Source organism: Haliotis asinina, chromosome 16, assembly GCF_037392515.1.
Source record: "Haliotis asinina isolate JCU_RB_2024 chromosome 16, JCU_Hal_asi_v2, whole genome shotgun sequence".
Lineage (NCBI taxonomy): Eukaryota > Metazoa > Mollusca > Gastropoda > Lepetellida > Haliotidae > Haliotis > Haliotis asinina.
In genome coordinates, this window is record NC_090295.1 from 25,932,256 (window position 1) to 25,949,930 (window position 17,675).

Sequence of the window (17,675 nt, forward strand, 5' to 3'; positions counted from 1 at the left end):
GAAGTTGATTAGTAGCCAGATAAATTTAGACAGGACAATTGGATGGTCTAAAACACTTGTTGGCCTTTCATCCTGTACAGTCACTGTGCTGTCAAAGTGATGGAGACACATCACAAAAGCTGTATCAAGATCCTTGTATGAGTCATTCTAAGATGATGCCATTTTGGGGCTCAGATGAAATTACTTTTTTCCTCGAAGTTTTTCTGGGGTTCGACAGTGATCCCATTTCATTAAGAATTGACCTGTTTGATCATGTTGCATGCATCAGGTAGCCATCGTAATCAGGAGAAATGAACCGAAAACGAGTGACATCATGTGGTTTGTCCCATACTCTAGCAGATCTTCTTGCATCAAGCTTCAAATCTCGTTTAATTTTCTCAATGCCAACAAAATGACATGCAGAAAATTTGGTTAGTGCTGTGTTTATAGTTCCAGGTAGCATCAACGTTGTGGCCAAATTGAATTACAATTCTCATAAATACCCAGCTTTCCTATGCCATGAATAAGGAATTACAGGAGAACTGCATTCAGATGCCTTTGTTGATGATGTTTCCCTTGTCCAGAATGCTAATATCCACCTGTTTTGCCTCTAAGTTCTTCTCTCAGATTTTTCTAGCATATTTTGTTTCGATATGCCATTGTCTCATTGAAGTTTTCCCATAAGACGATGCTGAAACATGCCTTGCATTTAGTGTTGACTGTCATTATTGTTTGAATTTCTTTTCATATGTACTACTGTACACAAGTGAATCACCCTATTTTCTACATAGATATACTATAACTACAGTGTTAATAGTCATACATAAATGCTTCATTCAGTATAGTTTCATTAGTTTGTGTACTTGTATAAAGAATGGTTAAAGAACCACACCCAACTTCTCTTTTCTTTGCACAGTAAATTCATTTGATGTAAACTATTTACTTTTTTCTCTCCATTTGACAGGACCACTTTCCCATTTGTCCGAGACTGTAATGGCCATCAGCCACATATTCACTGTCAATTGTGTTATTGTACATCAATATTTCATGAGAAAATCTGGAACTCCCTGACTACAAAGCTGCTGGCAGTATCGCGTGTCGGTACATTCATTTCATTTTTACACATTGCTCATACCAATTGCCATGGTATCACAACACTGATTGTATTTTCATTTGTCCTGAACACTCCACAATGGAATCTAATAGACTATGTCGTCTAATAGCATGAGTTCAGTGATATTGTAATTTTTCACGAGCCATGTGATTGGCCTCTGGAATTCTCCTGCTCCCCATAATCACAAGGAAAATCTATCCCTAAGCTTTTGTATCAAGTTCTTCTTCTTGGTTGAATCTTTTGTTAATTGTGACAGGAGATGTGAGCTGTTTGGCCCCTGCAAATTAGTGTTGTATAGCTAGGATCTTCTCTAGCAGTGATTGGCACTGCCATTGTACACTTGGTTTAAGTTACATTGAGGAGCCTGACCTTGTTGACCTCTACAAAAAGAAGATCTTGCTATGTTACATCAGTGGAAGGAATTTTGTGAAAGATGGCCGATTTTACACAATAGCTGAGGCAGCTAAATTGGAAAATGTCACTTTTATGCAGTATTTAGATCAGTTTATCATCTGTAAAACACATCCTCAATCTAAGGTTTTTTTGTCACCCAGATGGGTTCAATCAAATTCCATGCTTCTCATTGAATATTGTAAATACACACATTATGTTATAAGGCTTTAAATAAAAAGCTCTTTTTGGAATATAACAATTATTCAGCTGAATAATAAGGTGGGGGTGTTATATATTTATCTTGATTTTTATTTTGGTGGGCCACTTGATAGCCTAAAATATTCTCCATTTCCAGTTCCAAATTTACAGTCTAAATTGGTATCAAACAAAGATGGCTGATGTGAGTGGCATGCGAGTAGATCCAGGGTCAGGCCAGGTTGACTGGTGATGTATTGGGATCTGACAACATGGCTGACATAGTGACCCTGCCAGTCCTGGAAATGGTGGCATTGTGGTCAGATGTGTGTTTACCTACACCCATGATGTAACTTCCTCTCTTTGCCAGGCATTTCACTCACTTGTCCCTTTTTCCAGATAGTGATCTTTACAAAATAATTAATACTGTATACTGGAGTCAGAAATTAACTTGCACTACAGACTACTAATATGGCAAAGATAACTTTTGGGTGTCATTTGAAACATACTCTGTCAAACATGTCAAGGGCCTTTCGATGAGTGAATGTCATATCATACCACACCTTTGTGTGTTACGGCCACTTCAGTGAATGTCATACCGCCTCTTGCAGTTGTTTTTTGTTTAGTGTTACATTACTGTAGCAGTCTGATTTTACAGCCACATTACTTGTTTGAGATGATTTAGTGCACATAGTTCAATATTATGTGAAGCTTCTTTGTAATTATTCATAAACTTGCAAAAGAATCCTAATCTTGGACCACTTTTCCATTTCAGTGGCTTGAAGGTACCTATAATGATGAAGGGCGCCCACTCCGGGTTTACACATCCTGCTATGTACGAGTGCCAAATATCAACAACTGGCTGCGGACTCCTTTTATTCCTCGAAGAGGAGCAAACAGTTTACATGTGGAAGTACGATTTACCATGCGGAAGTGTTCACGAATAAGTGACCCAAGCAGTCTACAACAATGTAAGGAAACTTTCAATCTGTATTATTATGATGCAGAATCTGACTTTGCCAACCAGCAGCGCCCCACCTGGGACCCAACAGCATACAGGTTAGTGGACAAAGTAGCTGCAGATTATCTCTTTGAGATGTCAACTGATGTTATCAAGGTGAACAAGGAGACTAGGAGGATTTCTCTCACTAGGGGCCTCAATGGAGTATACATTGCTTTCCAAGATAAAGGTGCATGTGTGACACTCATCTCTCTCCGAGTGTACTATGTAACCTGTCCCAACACCACAGTCAACTATGCCTTCTTCAATGAGACCGCAACAGGTGATGAGGAAACTCCAATGGTAGATCAGTTTGGTCAGTGCGTGGAGAATGCCGTGGAGGTGACAAAGCCCTCCCACATCTGCCAGAACACAGGGGCTTGGTTCAAGGACCCAAAAGGCAAATGCGAGTGTGATAGAGGCTACCAAGGCAACAATGTCAAGACGCAGTGCATAGGTGAGTAGAGTTTTAACTTCTTGGATACTGATAATGTGTGATTAGTGTGTGCAATATTTGCAGTTCCAATGCTCACTAGGTATATTTATGCATGCACAGGATGAATATGTGCTCCTCTTTGGGTTGTTGCATGGGTGGAAATCAGAGGATACATTCTAGGATCATCATGGCAACAGTCCATGTTAGTGCAGATGCAATGGCAGACCAGTGTCTCTATGGGTGAGATTGTCCCAACAGTTACAAAGTGAATCATTTGATATGTGGACATCAGTACATTTTAGTAATTTTAGTATTAGTATTACATAAGTTCAGCTAGGAAGACATAACGCAAGTTCACAGTTGTTGCTTGCTCATTTACCCTGCACAGAAATCTTGGCATTCCATCTTGGGGATGTACTAAATGCTGGAGAAATCATCTTTACCCAGAAATGATCCATCTTTAGTTTGTTACGAATGCTTTCACTGTAAACACACATAAGATATGTTTTAAAAACATTGGTATGGTTCACATTATTGAGGACCAATGGATGGCACATCCTGGGACAGTGCGTTGTCAATGGCAACAGTTGGCGTTGAGTCACCTTGGCTTTTGGGAGACTGTAAAATCAATCTTCATGGCTGTGCTGAATAGGAAAGTGATTATAGAAGAGAAAGGAGGATTTGTGAGCTGAGTGGTAGATGGGAAGCAGAAGGAGTCGGGTATTGTTTCCTATCTTGTTCCAGTTCTTGTTAGTTAAATGCTGTGGGTCAGATGAGATCTAGGTCCTCCTGCCTGAATGGATAGACTGAGAATACACAGATGTGCTTTGTGATTACAATTTTTGCTGAATATGCACAGAAAACATGAAACTTAACTTGACGAGTTCGCTGTTCTGGAGTGCATGCAGTTTCTGCATTTTGTGTTTGAATGTGATACATCTTTCCACCTGATAGGAATGAAATTTGGGAAGTGCTTTTGTATTAAACTCTTTGATGGTTTTGGTATGGCTGAAGAAGGAAAGGCAAAGAATGTAACATGATAATACACAGTATGTATGCCAAATTCATACAAATTCAGTGAACAAGTACAATTTTTACACACTTGATGTTACCGACTTCAGAACCGAAAAGTATGCAGTAGGATTCATGTCTCTGTCAGAGATGAGAATATGAACTATACTACTTTTGTTCTACCACAAAGTGTCTTCTATAAGTAAGAGGCATTACACCGATGTTGCCCATGAAAGTCATGATTGTGAGACCTGATGATAATGCTTGTGACAGCATTTTAAGATCACCTTTTCAGAATATTGTCATAGTTCATGCTAACAGATAGCATGCCAACCAATTGTGTATTGTGTAAACTTTGTCTCACCATGTTCAGTATGTAAGGTTATTCAGATTTCACTAGCTATCTAGAGTATGTTGTTCAGTCTCAATGAACTCACAAAGTCTTCCTGTCTTGGAGACAAATAATTCCAGCATCATATTTCTTCAAAGTGCTATACATGTTTCTGGTGACCCACTAGTGGGTTGTAAGGTTGGAATATGTCACCATCTGCCTGTACTGGTTACAGTAGCTGAAAAAGTGAATTGGGTGGTGTCATGATAAGTGTCTTATTACACTGACAGTGTGCATCATGGCTCTAAATATTGATCACTTGATTGTCTGGTACACACACAATTATTTACACAGTGCTGTGACACAGCTAGATTATTGCTGTCAGCAACATGAAACAACAAAGAGAAGCTTAAAGTAGGACAAAGTAGTGATTTGTGGTATAATGCTGAGTCAAACAGGATAGAGTTTTCTATAATGTGGAATAAGTATTAGGATCGGTACCACAGATACTCTCTCTCCATGCTCTCCCAAATGAATCAAAATTCAGGTAAGCAAAAAAGATTAAATTGTTCTGTTTACCATGTTTACACATTTGTTTTATAAGACCAGACCAATTTTATTTTTGTCCTCAAAAAACATAAATGCAGGAGGGAAAAAAAATAAAATTATAATCAACAAAGTAATTTGCCTTCTAAACTCTACAAGTATATTTCTTTTGGGAATTTATGAAGTGTACATAGGGAAAAATAAATACTATGGAAGTTTACATTTTTTGACAATAAGAACATCAGGATTCTTTTTTTTTATTTATTTATTTATTTTTTTTTGATCAGGAAAATTGATTTTTTTCCTATCCTCGATATAATACAGCTGCAGATCTGTAAAACAAATAAAATTTGTCTGGCCTTATTTTGGAATTAATCTTTCCAAACTCAACATTTGTGTTGAGTTAATGAGTCCCATGACTAATAGTGATTTGCTCATCGTTGTTTATTGATAAAGCATACCAAGCAGTCAGCAGGAGGATTCCACGGCCAGCTAGATGTTTTGAACACTGTTTCAGAAGAGGAAATATTAAAGCTATTTATCATATTGTGTTTCTGCTATGGAACTGAAATATGTAGAGTAAATGGTTGTAGATAATAATTCTCATTGAGTTAGAGACAGAATCAATAAAATGTCTATAGCCTCAGTTTCAAAGCTCATGGAAATTTGACAGATTTATAGATTGTTTTTACTCCATCCAACATGGATATTGAGATACTGAACAAAATTCATTATAGACAAAGGATAAGAGGCCAGAAATCCTGTCTATAGAAGGGACCATCAAGAATATTGCTGTCATAAATGATCTGTTTTTGTTTAACTGTCCTCACCATTCCCCAGTTCATTTCATCATACAGCATTTTCTGAAGTAGAGTGTAAACCCCACTCTAGGGAGGTCAGTGTTTTGGTGAAAAGAAATTTCGCTTCGAGAATATCAGGTAAACTAACCACCAATTGCAAATTTGGTCAACATGAATATTTGAATGTGAGAGAAACCATCAACTTGATAATTCTCCATTTGAATTGTATTTGCTGTTGTGATAGGCATTAAATAATATTACACTGTGTGCATGTTTTTGCAAGTGGTGTGTTAGAATGTGCCTACTAATATAACCTTAATAACTTTCAGTGCTACGATCGAAAGAATTGTTTCTGAATATATTAGGTGCACTACATTGAAGACAAAAAACTGTTTTTATATATGCCCCAAGTTGAGTAGGGGATATGTTGAATGAAATGTTAACTTGTTTTCAGAACAATAGACATAATCTTGAAGGTAATGTGTAAGGAGAAATGTACTTGGTATCAAGTTCCTCTGTGCTTTTTATAACTAACAGTATTCATTTCTGTTTCTTGGTATGAGAAAATAGGTAAATGCCATTTTAATGTTTATATTACATGGAACATTAGAAATTACAGTAATGCTGACAGGTAAATAGCCCGTTGCTATAGGATTTCACACAGAAACAAGTGAGAACCGTAGTTTTTTGTAGTTTTTCTCCAGAGATGATCTTCATTGACTTTGGTATTTAGGGAAGGATGATATTTATTTTTCTCCATTGAAAGCATAAGCTGAATGGTTTGTCTGATGATGCTGAAATTTTACATATGAACACATTCCATCCTGCAATCATTTGTGGATCATTTGATGGTGTTGAACAAATGTTGCTGAACCAAAGTAGCTATGGCATTATATATCTGATGGGAATTATTATTGCCATTGTACACCTAAATCTTCCAATTTTCAATCATTTGTACAGCGTTGATCTTAAAATTAGTAATCCTAATACTTCCTGAACTGGCTAATTCTTGTGTCTTCAGAGTTCCCGACCATGACATTATTTTGACATTTATGAACCAAATTCAACATCTGCTTTGGACATGTCCAAGTAATGAGTTATGTCCAGAGAAGAAAACATATTGTTTCAAATGTGTACTTACTTTTATGATATTCGTATTCCATTGAAAATATTTAGTGACACAGTTGCAAGGTCATTAAAGTTCTAATTAGCATATGATGTACACAGTATTAATTGTGTTGTTCAGTATATGACTCATGCCATCTAGACATGACAGCCCATATTTTCTTTTCTTAAGTCCAATTTTTTCAGAGGAAAAGGAATTCACTGACTACAAACTTGGCTGATCAAGTATCATTTTCAGAAGCACATCCCCTGTGTCAATTTTCTATGCACCCAAGGAGCTTATAGCAAATTTGGTAATAAAAGTCATGTGTTTTGATTTGACAATACCAAGTAAATTCTCATAAATTTATCACTCTTGCTGATAAACACATTGATAAATTTATCAGGGCTGTTTTTCTGCTAGATTTCTTATAAAGTAGAAACATTAAAGTGGAGTTACCAATAACATTTGCAGAAATGTGAGAATTTGGCCACCTTTTATTCCTGCTATAATGACTTCAGCTTTACCAGGATTCACGAAAGGATAAGATTTATATGCTTAGAATAGAAATAAATCGGACTTCAGCTTTCAGCTTGAGAAAACGGAAAGAAAATAAGTGCTATTTTACATCGTCTGTTATGAAATGAGTATTGGTTGTCTTATGGTGATTGCCTGAAAGCGTATAAGAGCTGTACATTAGGGTTGCTGCTGTCAGGATTTGATAGAAGCAATCAACATCTGTTGCAATGAAATTCTGCATGCTAGCTTGTGCCATTGTACACTGTTGAGTGAAACATGGGCAAGGATAAGACTGAAGTTTAGGAGGCCTTTGCGTGTTGAGAGGCTATAATTAGTCATGCGAGAAAGACGACCAGCTAGAATCTTCTAACACGCATTTTACAATGTGACCTAGGGTATTTGCCATACTGTCATTTAGCTGATAACTTCACTGGCTTTCATGTATACCCTAGTTATTGGGCACATGCATTGTCTCATGTTACACTGTTCATTCATATCTAACAAGTAATTTTGACAGTCACGCAGTCTTTAAGCCTCAGTTTGGAGGTGGTGCTGGTGGTATTTTGAACTTACCATCACAATCAGTACTTCTGTCTGCTGTTTCCAACACAGAGTTCTCATCAGCACAGTTGCTTTTTTAGGTCATTGACTGTCCCCTTTTTTATGCACCAAACATTTGGATGAATACTGAAATTATGTTAATAACATCACTGTTTGTTTCTGTTTCCCAACAATAATATTTACTCTGTTAGATTCTTATGATATAACAGTTATGATGATCTTCTAACTACCATCAATATTATTTACAATCAGATTTCCAATCAGTTTATGACAATGTGAAGAAGCAAGTTGAGTGAAAAAATTTGTCTCGTAATAAGCAGGATCAGGAAATTTGATATTTGTGTGTACTGCATTATTCTGAATGAGAAAAAAATACAACCACCAGCATGATTATGCCAGGCAAGTGTCTGTCATGTTCTACTGTCAGTCATGCACAACAGACTTCTTCAGAAGGCACTGGACCACTGTGGAGTCCCAAATCAATCGATATTCAGCAAATTCATCATATTGAAAAACTTGTTAATGGTCATCACTCAGCCTTCTTTTTTAAAATATGATGAGATTTGGAATAATTTTCTCTATTAGTGGGCTGCAACACCTATGTTAATTTTGTTGTTGTTTCACTGTATTCTCTTTCTTTTTTGAATTTTCAAACTTTTGACTGCCAAATTAGGTATTTTACAGTACCATGGTCCTATCTTTAATATGTGCTGACTCAAGCCTGATGGGAGTTTTTGAAAGGTTTTAGTCAACTCTGTCGTCATTGTTACAAAATGTCCTGAATGATTCTTAATGGTATTGTGTTGGGTGATATCCTTAAGTCATTCTATTTTATACTTTGATGTGATTCCCAGAAAAAAAGAAGTATTTTTGTTAACAGTGTTTTTGCTCATAGATGGTTTGAAGTCAATCATTGTTTTGAATAAGAACTATAATAAAATTGTTCTGACTATTTCTTATACAAATATGTACTGCATTGATCATACCAAGACTGTTTACATAAACAACAAAGACACAAAACCATTTCAGTCATTGCTAACATGACATGAAAGCATTCCTAAATGTGAAAAACTCAACAAATTGCTGTAACATATTTGATGCAACCGATTGTTGAACTTGGAAGGATTAAAACGCAGGCAGCTTCAACAAAGGAGCATTGTTTTCTGAGATTTAAGCTAGTCCTTTTCACTATGTTGAATGGGCCTTTGCTGCGGACCAGGTTCAATATTTGTTGTTTTGGTGAAGCGTTGGAAGCTTGGCTGGGGCTAGGTTGTGTTTGCCTGTGAGACAGACAGCATGCTTCCCTTTGTTTGCCTATTGTTTTCCTGGGGTCACTGTGGACCATGCTGAATGTGTTGGGAGGCTGGTCACAGGAGACTACGTGGCTTGGCAGTAGCCAGGTTATCACACAGTTGTTCCCATGCAGCAAACAGGTAAACTAGTCTGGGCTGCTCATCATGTGTTGGTGAAAGTGTGCAAACAAACTTGCTGCAAGTCCGGACAAAGTTACACAGGTGGAATGACCACCTTCGCAGGAGGCAAGTGTCTTGGTCTGTCACATTCTCCTACACACATTTCTAGTTAGAGGTTTCACAAGTCATAAGTTAATGATTTTAATGCTGTTAAAGAGATTGTATCAAGATGGGTTGTCATAAAGAATAACTTAAGTTTCCATCTTTTGTAAAGAAAAATATCTGTTGGAACCACACAGTACAAGATAAACTGTAAGAGAACAACATTATGGCAAAACACTGTCAGCGAACTGAATCAGAAAGACACTCTAAAATATAATTCAAGTGGAGAGAAGGCACTGGGGTAGCCCAGTGGTTAAAGTGTTTGCTCATTACTTCGAAATAAAGTGTTTGTACAATGTGTGAAGCCCATTTTCGGTGTTCCTCCTCCGTAATGTTGTTGGAATATTGCTAAAAGCTGCATAAAACTAAACTCGCTCAAGTGGGGAGAGTCACTGCTGTTAACCTAAAAGAGAGGCCCATTCTGATATAAGTGAAAGACGGTTCCATTAAGTCAGACTAGTATGTGATGATATCTCTGATAACAACATTCTGTACAAAAAAAGTGGATAGGTCACAACAGCTTTTTTAGTTGATATAACTGTCACAATACAGGAAGGAAAATTCAGTTTACGTAATCAATAGGATTGATTGTTACATGTTTCACAGTTAGAAAATCAACAAATAATGTCTTGACACCAGTAGAAAAATGTGGAAGATGAGAAACGATGTCGTGAACATTGTACATGGACCCTATGTGTAATAGAACAGTTTCAGGATCAGATCAAGATGCGATTCTGCTTTGTTCACTTGTTTGGATGGAATACTTTCTGAAAGTTTTTGTGTGATTATCACAAATCACTTGAAAGTAATTATTCACATAATTATTGCTCATGTAGTCATTTGGTCGAATGTTTTGAGCAAACAATTTCATTAAACAAGTTGTGTACTGGCAGAGTAATTTGTCAGTTGATTGGAGATGAGAGCCAATCAAGTCACTGCCATGCTTCTATGGTAGGAAGTGTGGGGGATGGTGACAATGTGGGGTGATCTAAAACAGCTCATCTTCGAAAGTTGAGAATTGGCCAAAGGCTTCAGACTGTCAGTGATGGTGAACTCAAAAAAAAGTTTGTTGCCATCAATTTGTTACCACCTTGCATGGCTATTTGACAACTCTGATAACAATGTATCAGACTCTATAATCTCTTAATCCTTGTCCTCACCATCAAAGAAACTGAGGTTGTTCCTTTGTTTGTAAACACCAGTGTGTCATTTCCCATAATATAACTTTCATATTTATGTCACTGACATATTGTACATGTTACATGCTTATTTCAAGGCTAATTGCTTTAGTCAACTGAGAAATGGTATTGACCTATTTGATCTTTATTTGGATGATGGTTACCATAATGATTAGTGACATGAACAGAGAGATAACGATAACACTTGTAATCCTGACAGGAATATGAACTTTTATGAATGCAATATTCCTTCCTCTGCTTAGTCAGTTGTGTTTTGATCTCCACCTCATCTACAGTAGGGACAGCCATGTGTCATATATTGGTTGTGTATCACCCATAGGGACCACTCTCTCTGATACATACTGCAACAGGGCAACCTTCTACCTGACAACTCTGCTTGACAGCTAGCTACAGAGAGTTATGTGCTGAAATCCCCCAGTCAGTAGTTTTTGTCTCAACAGTCGCTTACTTTCACAAATGTCATTTCCTGGTTTTGGAGAAAATGATTTTACTTTGTCTCAAGGGGAAGCCATCGATATTTTGCCAGCTTTGCAGTCTTTCCTCTGAGGCTATACATCACCGAAATGGTATAACTTAGCTTATAGGTGGTGAAATGTGAAACTATGAAATAAAGATTTATCATTTGCCAACCAATACAACACTGGATTGGAAGAAAGCAGTCAAGTGGTGGTCCATTCTACAAAGATACAGCATGTTGCCCAGTTTGTTTCGGAAGGTCCCTTGAGTTAGCTGCTTCATTGTCCACATTTCCAAAGCATCATTTCTGCTTACAACCCTCCACTGCTTGTACTAAAGCCGGTTAACATGCTTGTCTGGCTTAGAATTCTCTTAAGTAATTTGTCTGCATAATGTGTTTGGTCAAATTTGAGATCCACCACTACATCTATTCTCACCCATGTAGATATGCCTCATATATATACATATACTCTTGATGTATAGGGTTGGAGGGCGCTGAAGGTATTATTAAAGCTCAAGATCAGCAGGGATCACACCATATGTACCTCCAACTTCAGGAAATTTCAGAGTAGTTCATGAAAAATCAAAACTTCTCCAAATCAGTAAACATAAGTTCTTAATAACTGAACCAATTTCAACATTACTTGGAATTTCATTCACTCATGAAGATACCTGTAAATGGTATCATTTTGTTAATATTGATCACAGATGTGTCTTAATGCCAGAAGAGGTCAAGGTTTCATGATACAAGTAGATTTCCAAAGAAGCCTTTAAACAAAATATCTTCAGCTGTAATTGGAATCTGACAAAACACAAGTTTGTAGGAAATATAGTTTTGATGTCAGAAGATTCTTAGTCTGAAACAGATAAAGTAAGTATTGGCCAGAAATATTATTAAGGAATGAAATACTCCATGCTCTATAAGGTATCTGCTCAGAGAACTGAATGCAGATGATTTCATTCCTGGTCAGACCATTTTGGTTTAACTGCATTATACTGGACTAGGAAACATGGATGCAGTGTTGGCTCAAGAGAGGGTTTTGGAGTGTTTTGACTCATCAAATTCAGTGAGGACCCCCTCTATTTTACATCTGCCCATCTATTTAACATTAGGGGGGGGGGGTCACTTTGGACCCACTCAAAATTTCACCCAAATCTAACACTGTGGATGAATGTCCTACAAATACTGTGAAGTGAGCTGTCACCTGATTTGATCAGGCTGAATTGTTCATGATTTGTTCCATGTGTCTAATGTCATATGCAGAAGCAAATTAGTACTGATGGAGCTGCTTTGATTATGTCTACCAAACCCCATTATAGTTGTCATGTGGTTTTAGGTTTGATTCTCAGTCACACAAAAATCACAATGTCAGCTATGGTATGAAGTTGCATTGTCACTGTGTCTTTTGTTATGTTGGAACAAAAGTAGATGATGTTCACTAAATATGGATATAGATATGACATATTTTCATGTCATTTCCATTTTTTCCAGCTTGCCCTCCACGCTACTACAAATCTTTGAGAGGTGACAGTCCATGCCAGCAGTGTCCACCACATAGCTATTCCTCAGACACAGCGGCCACAGAGTGCCTATGTGATATGGGCTATTATCGCAGTCCTCATGATCCCAAGTCCATGTCCTGTTCTCGTAAGTACATGCAGTTACATAAAGCATCAGGGCTTGTTACCTCTCCTTTTGGAGAGAGTGTCTTTGCAGCAAGTGTGTGATCTTTCATTAGGATACCATAGTCAGCTGAAGAAGCTTGTCTGCCCTTAACTAGATTTATTACTTATCGGAACCAGTACAGGATATGATTCTTCAATGTGACGTCATAAGCATTGTGAGGTCATGGGCAGATTTAACAGTTAAGCCTTACTGTTCAGTTCAGCTCAACCTGAGGTGGGGGCTAGGACAAGCCCCTAAACGTCGTGAAAATAAACTCAAGAAGTTGCTATCCATAAAAATTTGTCCTGTATAGCAGTACAGGGTAGTATGGATTTTCAGCAAACTTACCCACAACTGGTTTATTCCAAAAATTAATTCCAGACTGGTGTACAAATATCTGGACATACTGAAACTTCCGTTTAACCCAAGTTCCATTTACTTGGAAGTGCATATAGAGCAATGTCACTCTGAAACATGATGAAATTCCATGATCCTGGAAGAATTTCACCCCACTTATTCTGGCGTGCATTTAATCAATATATCAGAGTTCTTGATGTATTTTTCTGATCTCCAACGTCAACATATGTTGTAACTCTTGTTGCAGAAGTATGTGACTTCACTTACCTAAATGACACTCAAGTGTGATTTCAGTGATTAATAGCATTATTAAATATATCCTTTTCTATGGTGCTGTTTAAGGTTTATGGTGTATAATGTACACATTTTAGTCTGCATGCCTACAATTACTTAGATCATTTGTCTCCTGTCCAAAGTGAATTTTCCACTTGTCTTCAACTAACTGCACTGTCGCACTTCTGGCCCTGATTTCTCGAAACAAACTTAAGTTTTCACTCAAATCTCAGACTGAATTTGACAATTTGAAGCAGCTGAATTTTTAACTCAACTGCATTGTTTTAAACAAAGAAGTCCCAATAACTAAAGAAATCTGTCCACCAAACTCAGATTGTCTACTAAGTTTGAGTTTGATACTGATTTCTGTTCAATCTGGAAAGTGCATGTTCCTATGTTTTCTCAAATTTGCGCAAAAACTTGAAATTAGGTAAAAACTCAGACTTCAGTCTGTTTCGAGAAATCGGTGCCCAAACGTTCATAGTTAGTGCCTCTGGAACAAATGGTTCTAGAGCTGATGGGACAGCTGTCCCTATCTTGTGTTGTGTGCATCGGAATTCAGATCATGCACGATTGTTTGACTGGATTAACTGACAATTAGTTATGAATTTAGAAGTAATCCATGTGACATGAGGGTATGTTTTATGATATGTGTGTGGGGGTGGGTGGGTGGGAGGGTGAGGGAAAAAAGTGGTCTCTTTGTTGAAGAACATACAAGGTACTTGGCTGATGTGATTGTTAATGTCAAGATGGAATTGCTTGTCTGTGATGTAATGGCTTGTGTGCTGTCTGCATGGTGCCACATTGTGTGTGGAAGGAAATGGGTTAAATGTAAAATGTTCACCAGTTTTATGTAAATAGCCATTACAGGCTTCTAAACTTGGCCAAGTTTTTCTCTTCAAAGTCATACTTTCCTGTCACAGAATGATTTGAAACTTCATTTAGCAACCCTTAAGCATATCAAATGTTAATAGTGATTAATTGAAATTAGTTAAATATATCTACATCTTTGGAAAAACATTTTGTTATTCTCTAAATATTGACAGTTGTTGTTATCTTGGTATGACAATATTTAAAATGTACTTTTATGGAAGGGAAAATGAACATTGATTGATTTCTTGTGAAGCTGTGTTTTAGAAGAGTAGATTGGAAATGCGAACATGCTTGTAACTGATTAGAGCCTTTAGTGACAGTGAGTGGTGCTGACAAAAAGCAAGCAAGTTGTCACTCTTGTTGGTAATTAACACTCCACACACATTCTTTGACTGCATCACAAGTCTGCTTAATTTCTTCACATGGAAAAAGCCATTTTGTTGCAAGGTTTATCAAGATGGGGATGAATAAAGACTTCTGATAGAGGAGCTAGTTGCACTTGGCTGGCATAAAACTATCATAAATCATGTGTCGTGCTCTCAGATGGGGCAGTGGTAGGGAGATAAAAACAAAAAAAGAGTATCTCAAGGGAACTAACTCTTCTCCCATTTTCTCCAAGGATCATGTCACATGAATTAAAATGATTTCCGATCTGAGCTTCAGTGCCAATTTCATGTTAAACTATTCCTCTGAATAATTCCTTTCCTTCATGAACATAACATTCATGATGTTGGACAACCTAAAAGCCAATGCAATAAATCCTGTTAATGATTCTTTTGATTGTTAATTTCATGCCATAGTTGGCTGTTGCATTACTGCAAATTGTTGATACCTCCAGAAAACGTGAATTTGAGCCATGGCCATTTTTCTCAAGTCAGCTGCAAATAAATGACATGGTGAGATATCAGCCCAAATTGCCGGTCTTCCATGAATTAACATTTTTGTCAATCTTGTAGCCTGGAATAGCCAATATTTAAGTAATTTGTGGGACAGGGAGACATGATTAATGCTAATCTCTCCAAGTTGTCCACTTGCTTGCTCTTTTCTGCAGTTGGTCAAGTCAGGTATGAATGATAGAAACACATTTGTCATGGAAGAAAGCCTGATGCTTGGCAGATGTTAAAATAGTTGCTGGAATAAGTGACACAATATGCTGATGACTCAATCAGGCTTGGTATCAAAATCAGTTGAAAGCTGCTTTCTTTTAGAATTGTGCAGTTGGCTGTAAAACCATTGTCATGATGGAAAGATATTACTGGATTACAACCGTGGGATACATACATGTTTAGGGGACTAGATGAAACCAGAATATGAATGATCCATATGTCAGCATGAAGCTTAACTGCAGATCAGTTTACTACTGATAGTTTACTCTTATCAGTTTTGGGCTGACAATTAAAACTAAGCAAATCACTCCTTGTACTGTGCCAGAAAAGAAAAATATTATACACATTCAGCATGATTCAATATTATGAGCTAAAAATTGTGAAGTTGTTCTTGAGACTGTACTGCTTTGAAACCAACATTGAAGCAGTCTTGTAACATTTGTATTCTCCTTTTTGCCAGGTTTGTTATATTTTTTTCCTTTAAGTGTTTGAATGCAATTTTACGTATCTGTGATTGTTCATAGAGTGGAGTTGAACTTTCAGGTCCACCCTCTGCCCCAAGACAACTAATTGTGGAGGTACTGACAGCAACATCAGTTACTTTAGTATGGCAGCAACCCAGTGACCTGGGTCAGCGGACAGACCTGCAGTACAGGGTTGAGTGTGACCATTGTGGCACCAAAGTCAAGTACACTCCAGGCTGGACAGGATTCAACACCACCAGGTGAGCAGCAGCGACAAAAGCAGCAACATCCTGCTTGCCTTACTGCCAATATCATTATTTGGGAATGTTTTAGTCTGCTTCCTGTGCATATTATCTGTGATGGAGGCAGTGTGGTGACCTGTGAAGAACAGTTGTGAAGAATTGGCTAGCCGTTTTTACTTTGAATATGTATACTGTAGTTTAGGATTTTCATGTGAATGGCTTCATTGTAATTAAATGAAATGGTAATCTATGTATGTGTTAAAATCTAAATATTTTAGATGTTTAAATGTTTGTAATTTTTTGTTTGTAATGATTATTTTATTCTATACAGTGATATACAAAATTGAAATATGTGGTGATTGGTCTCACCGAGTGAATTTCAAATCGTTATTAAGTTGTTGGATCAAACATGACTTAGTCTTTCCCAAAGGTTCTAATGACAAGATGGTTGATGTAATGACCATTCCTAAACATCTACCGAAATTACCGTGTTAGGTCTACTTCTGGTTTTTGCATGTACACTGTGGAGATTTTAGGTGGACTGCACCCTATTAATGGTGTATGTGAGGTAATGAAGGAGTATGTTACAACTGACAAGACGTATTACAGGAGGGAGGTCTCTTCACAAATCATATGCTCTGTACATGACTGACAAATGAAATAAGTCAGAGATTTCAGAGAATATACTTGTGGATTGTAAATGTGTCTCTGATGGCTGACACAAAATTTCATTCAGGTAACTTCTTATGGAAACAAAAAGACTAATAACATCCCCCTCATTAATAGTGGTATAGAAAAAGAAATAGTTGTGCTGCAGTATAAGTTGGTAAAATATGGAGGAAATTTGTTTCACTGAACTTCATGCAGCATCTGGTTTTATTCATTACTGTGAGATTGGTATAGCGGGGAGCCAAGTTATCAGGCACATTACAATTCACTGTTCAGAAAATTCTATGATCATGGGTTGGGACAAAAGTTGAGGAGTATCATACCTGTACATGTGCTGCCCATGGGTTTCATCATAGAGGTATACGTCCGTCTCATCCACTGATCCTTGAGAGTGTCCTGAATAACTACATTGATTGGTACAGTTACAGGATATTGGAAATCCAAAGTAAACTCAAGTATTTTGTTTCGATGGCTCTATTGAATTTATGAATAAGAACATTGTTTTGCAATTTCGATATTTGCAACTGTTTCAGGGTGACATTGTCCAACCTGAAGGCCAGCACTGAGTATAGGATAGTGTTGCATGCAGAGAATGGAGTGTCCGAGATCAGTGGTCAGATCTCATCTACAGATATCACAATCATCACAGATGTCTCAGGTAATATGAAACATTCCCACTGAAACATTTGTCAAAGGCTATGGTTCGGGAAGTCATTTCAGTTAATGAAATACCTGAAAAAAGGCCAAGGATTCAAACATTTGATATGGTACAGTTTGAGTCAGATCTGTTTCCATGCCATTGTAAA

General features: G+C 37.3%; 2 protein-coding genes across 3 annotated transcripts in view; both read left to right on the forward strand.

The window, feature by feature from the left end:
* Window positions 1-17,675, forward strand: part of LOC137268944 (uncharacterized) — a 280,426-nt gene that overhangs the window by 94,121 nt on the left and 168,630 nt on the right. The gene's annotated exons all lie outside the window — the stretch shown is intronic.
* Window positions 1-17,675, forward strand: part of LOC137267971 (ephrin type-A receptor 4-like) — an 88,267-nt gene that overhangs the window by 51,752 nt on the left and 18,840 nt on the right. The window contains exons 3-6 of one of the 2 annotated variants that reach the window (XM_067802430.1): window positions 2,457-3,138; window positions 12,712-12,867; window positions 16,038-16,218; window positions 17,403-17,527. In XM_067802430.1, coding sequence (XP_067658531.1) covers window positions 2,457-3,138; window positions 12,712-12,867; window positions 16,038-16,218; window positions 17,403-17,527 — 1,144 coding nt within the window. Of the gene's footprint in view, window positions 1-2,456; window positions 3,139-12,711; window positions 12,868-16,037; window positions 16,219-17,402; window positions 17,528-17,675 lie in introns of those variants that run through there. The other variant, XM_067802431.1, reaches the window with a different exon arrangement.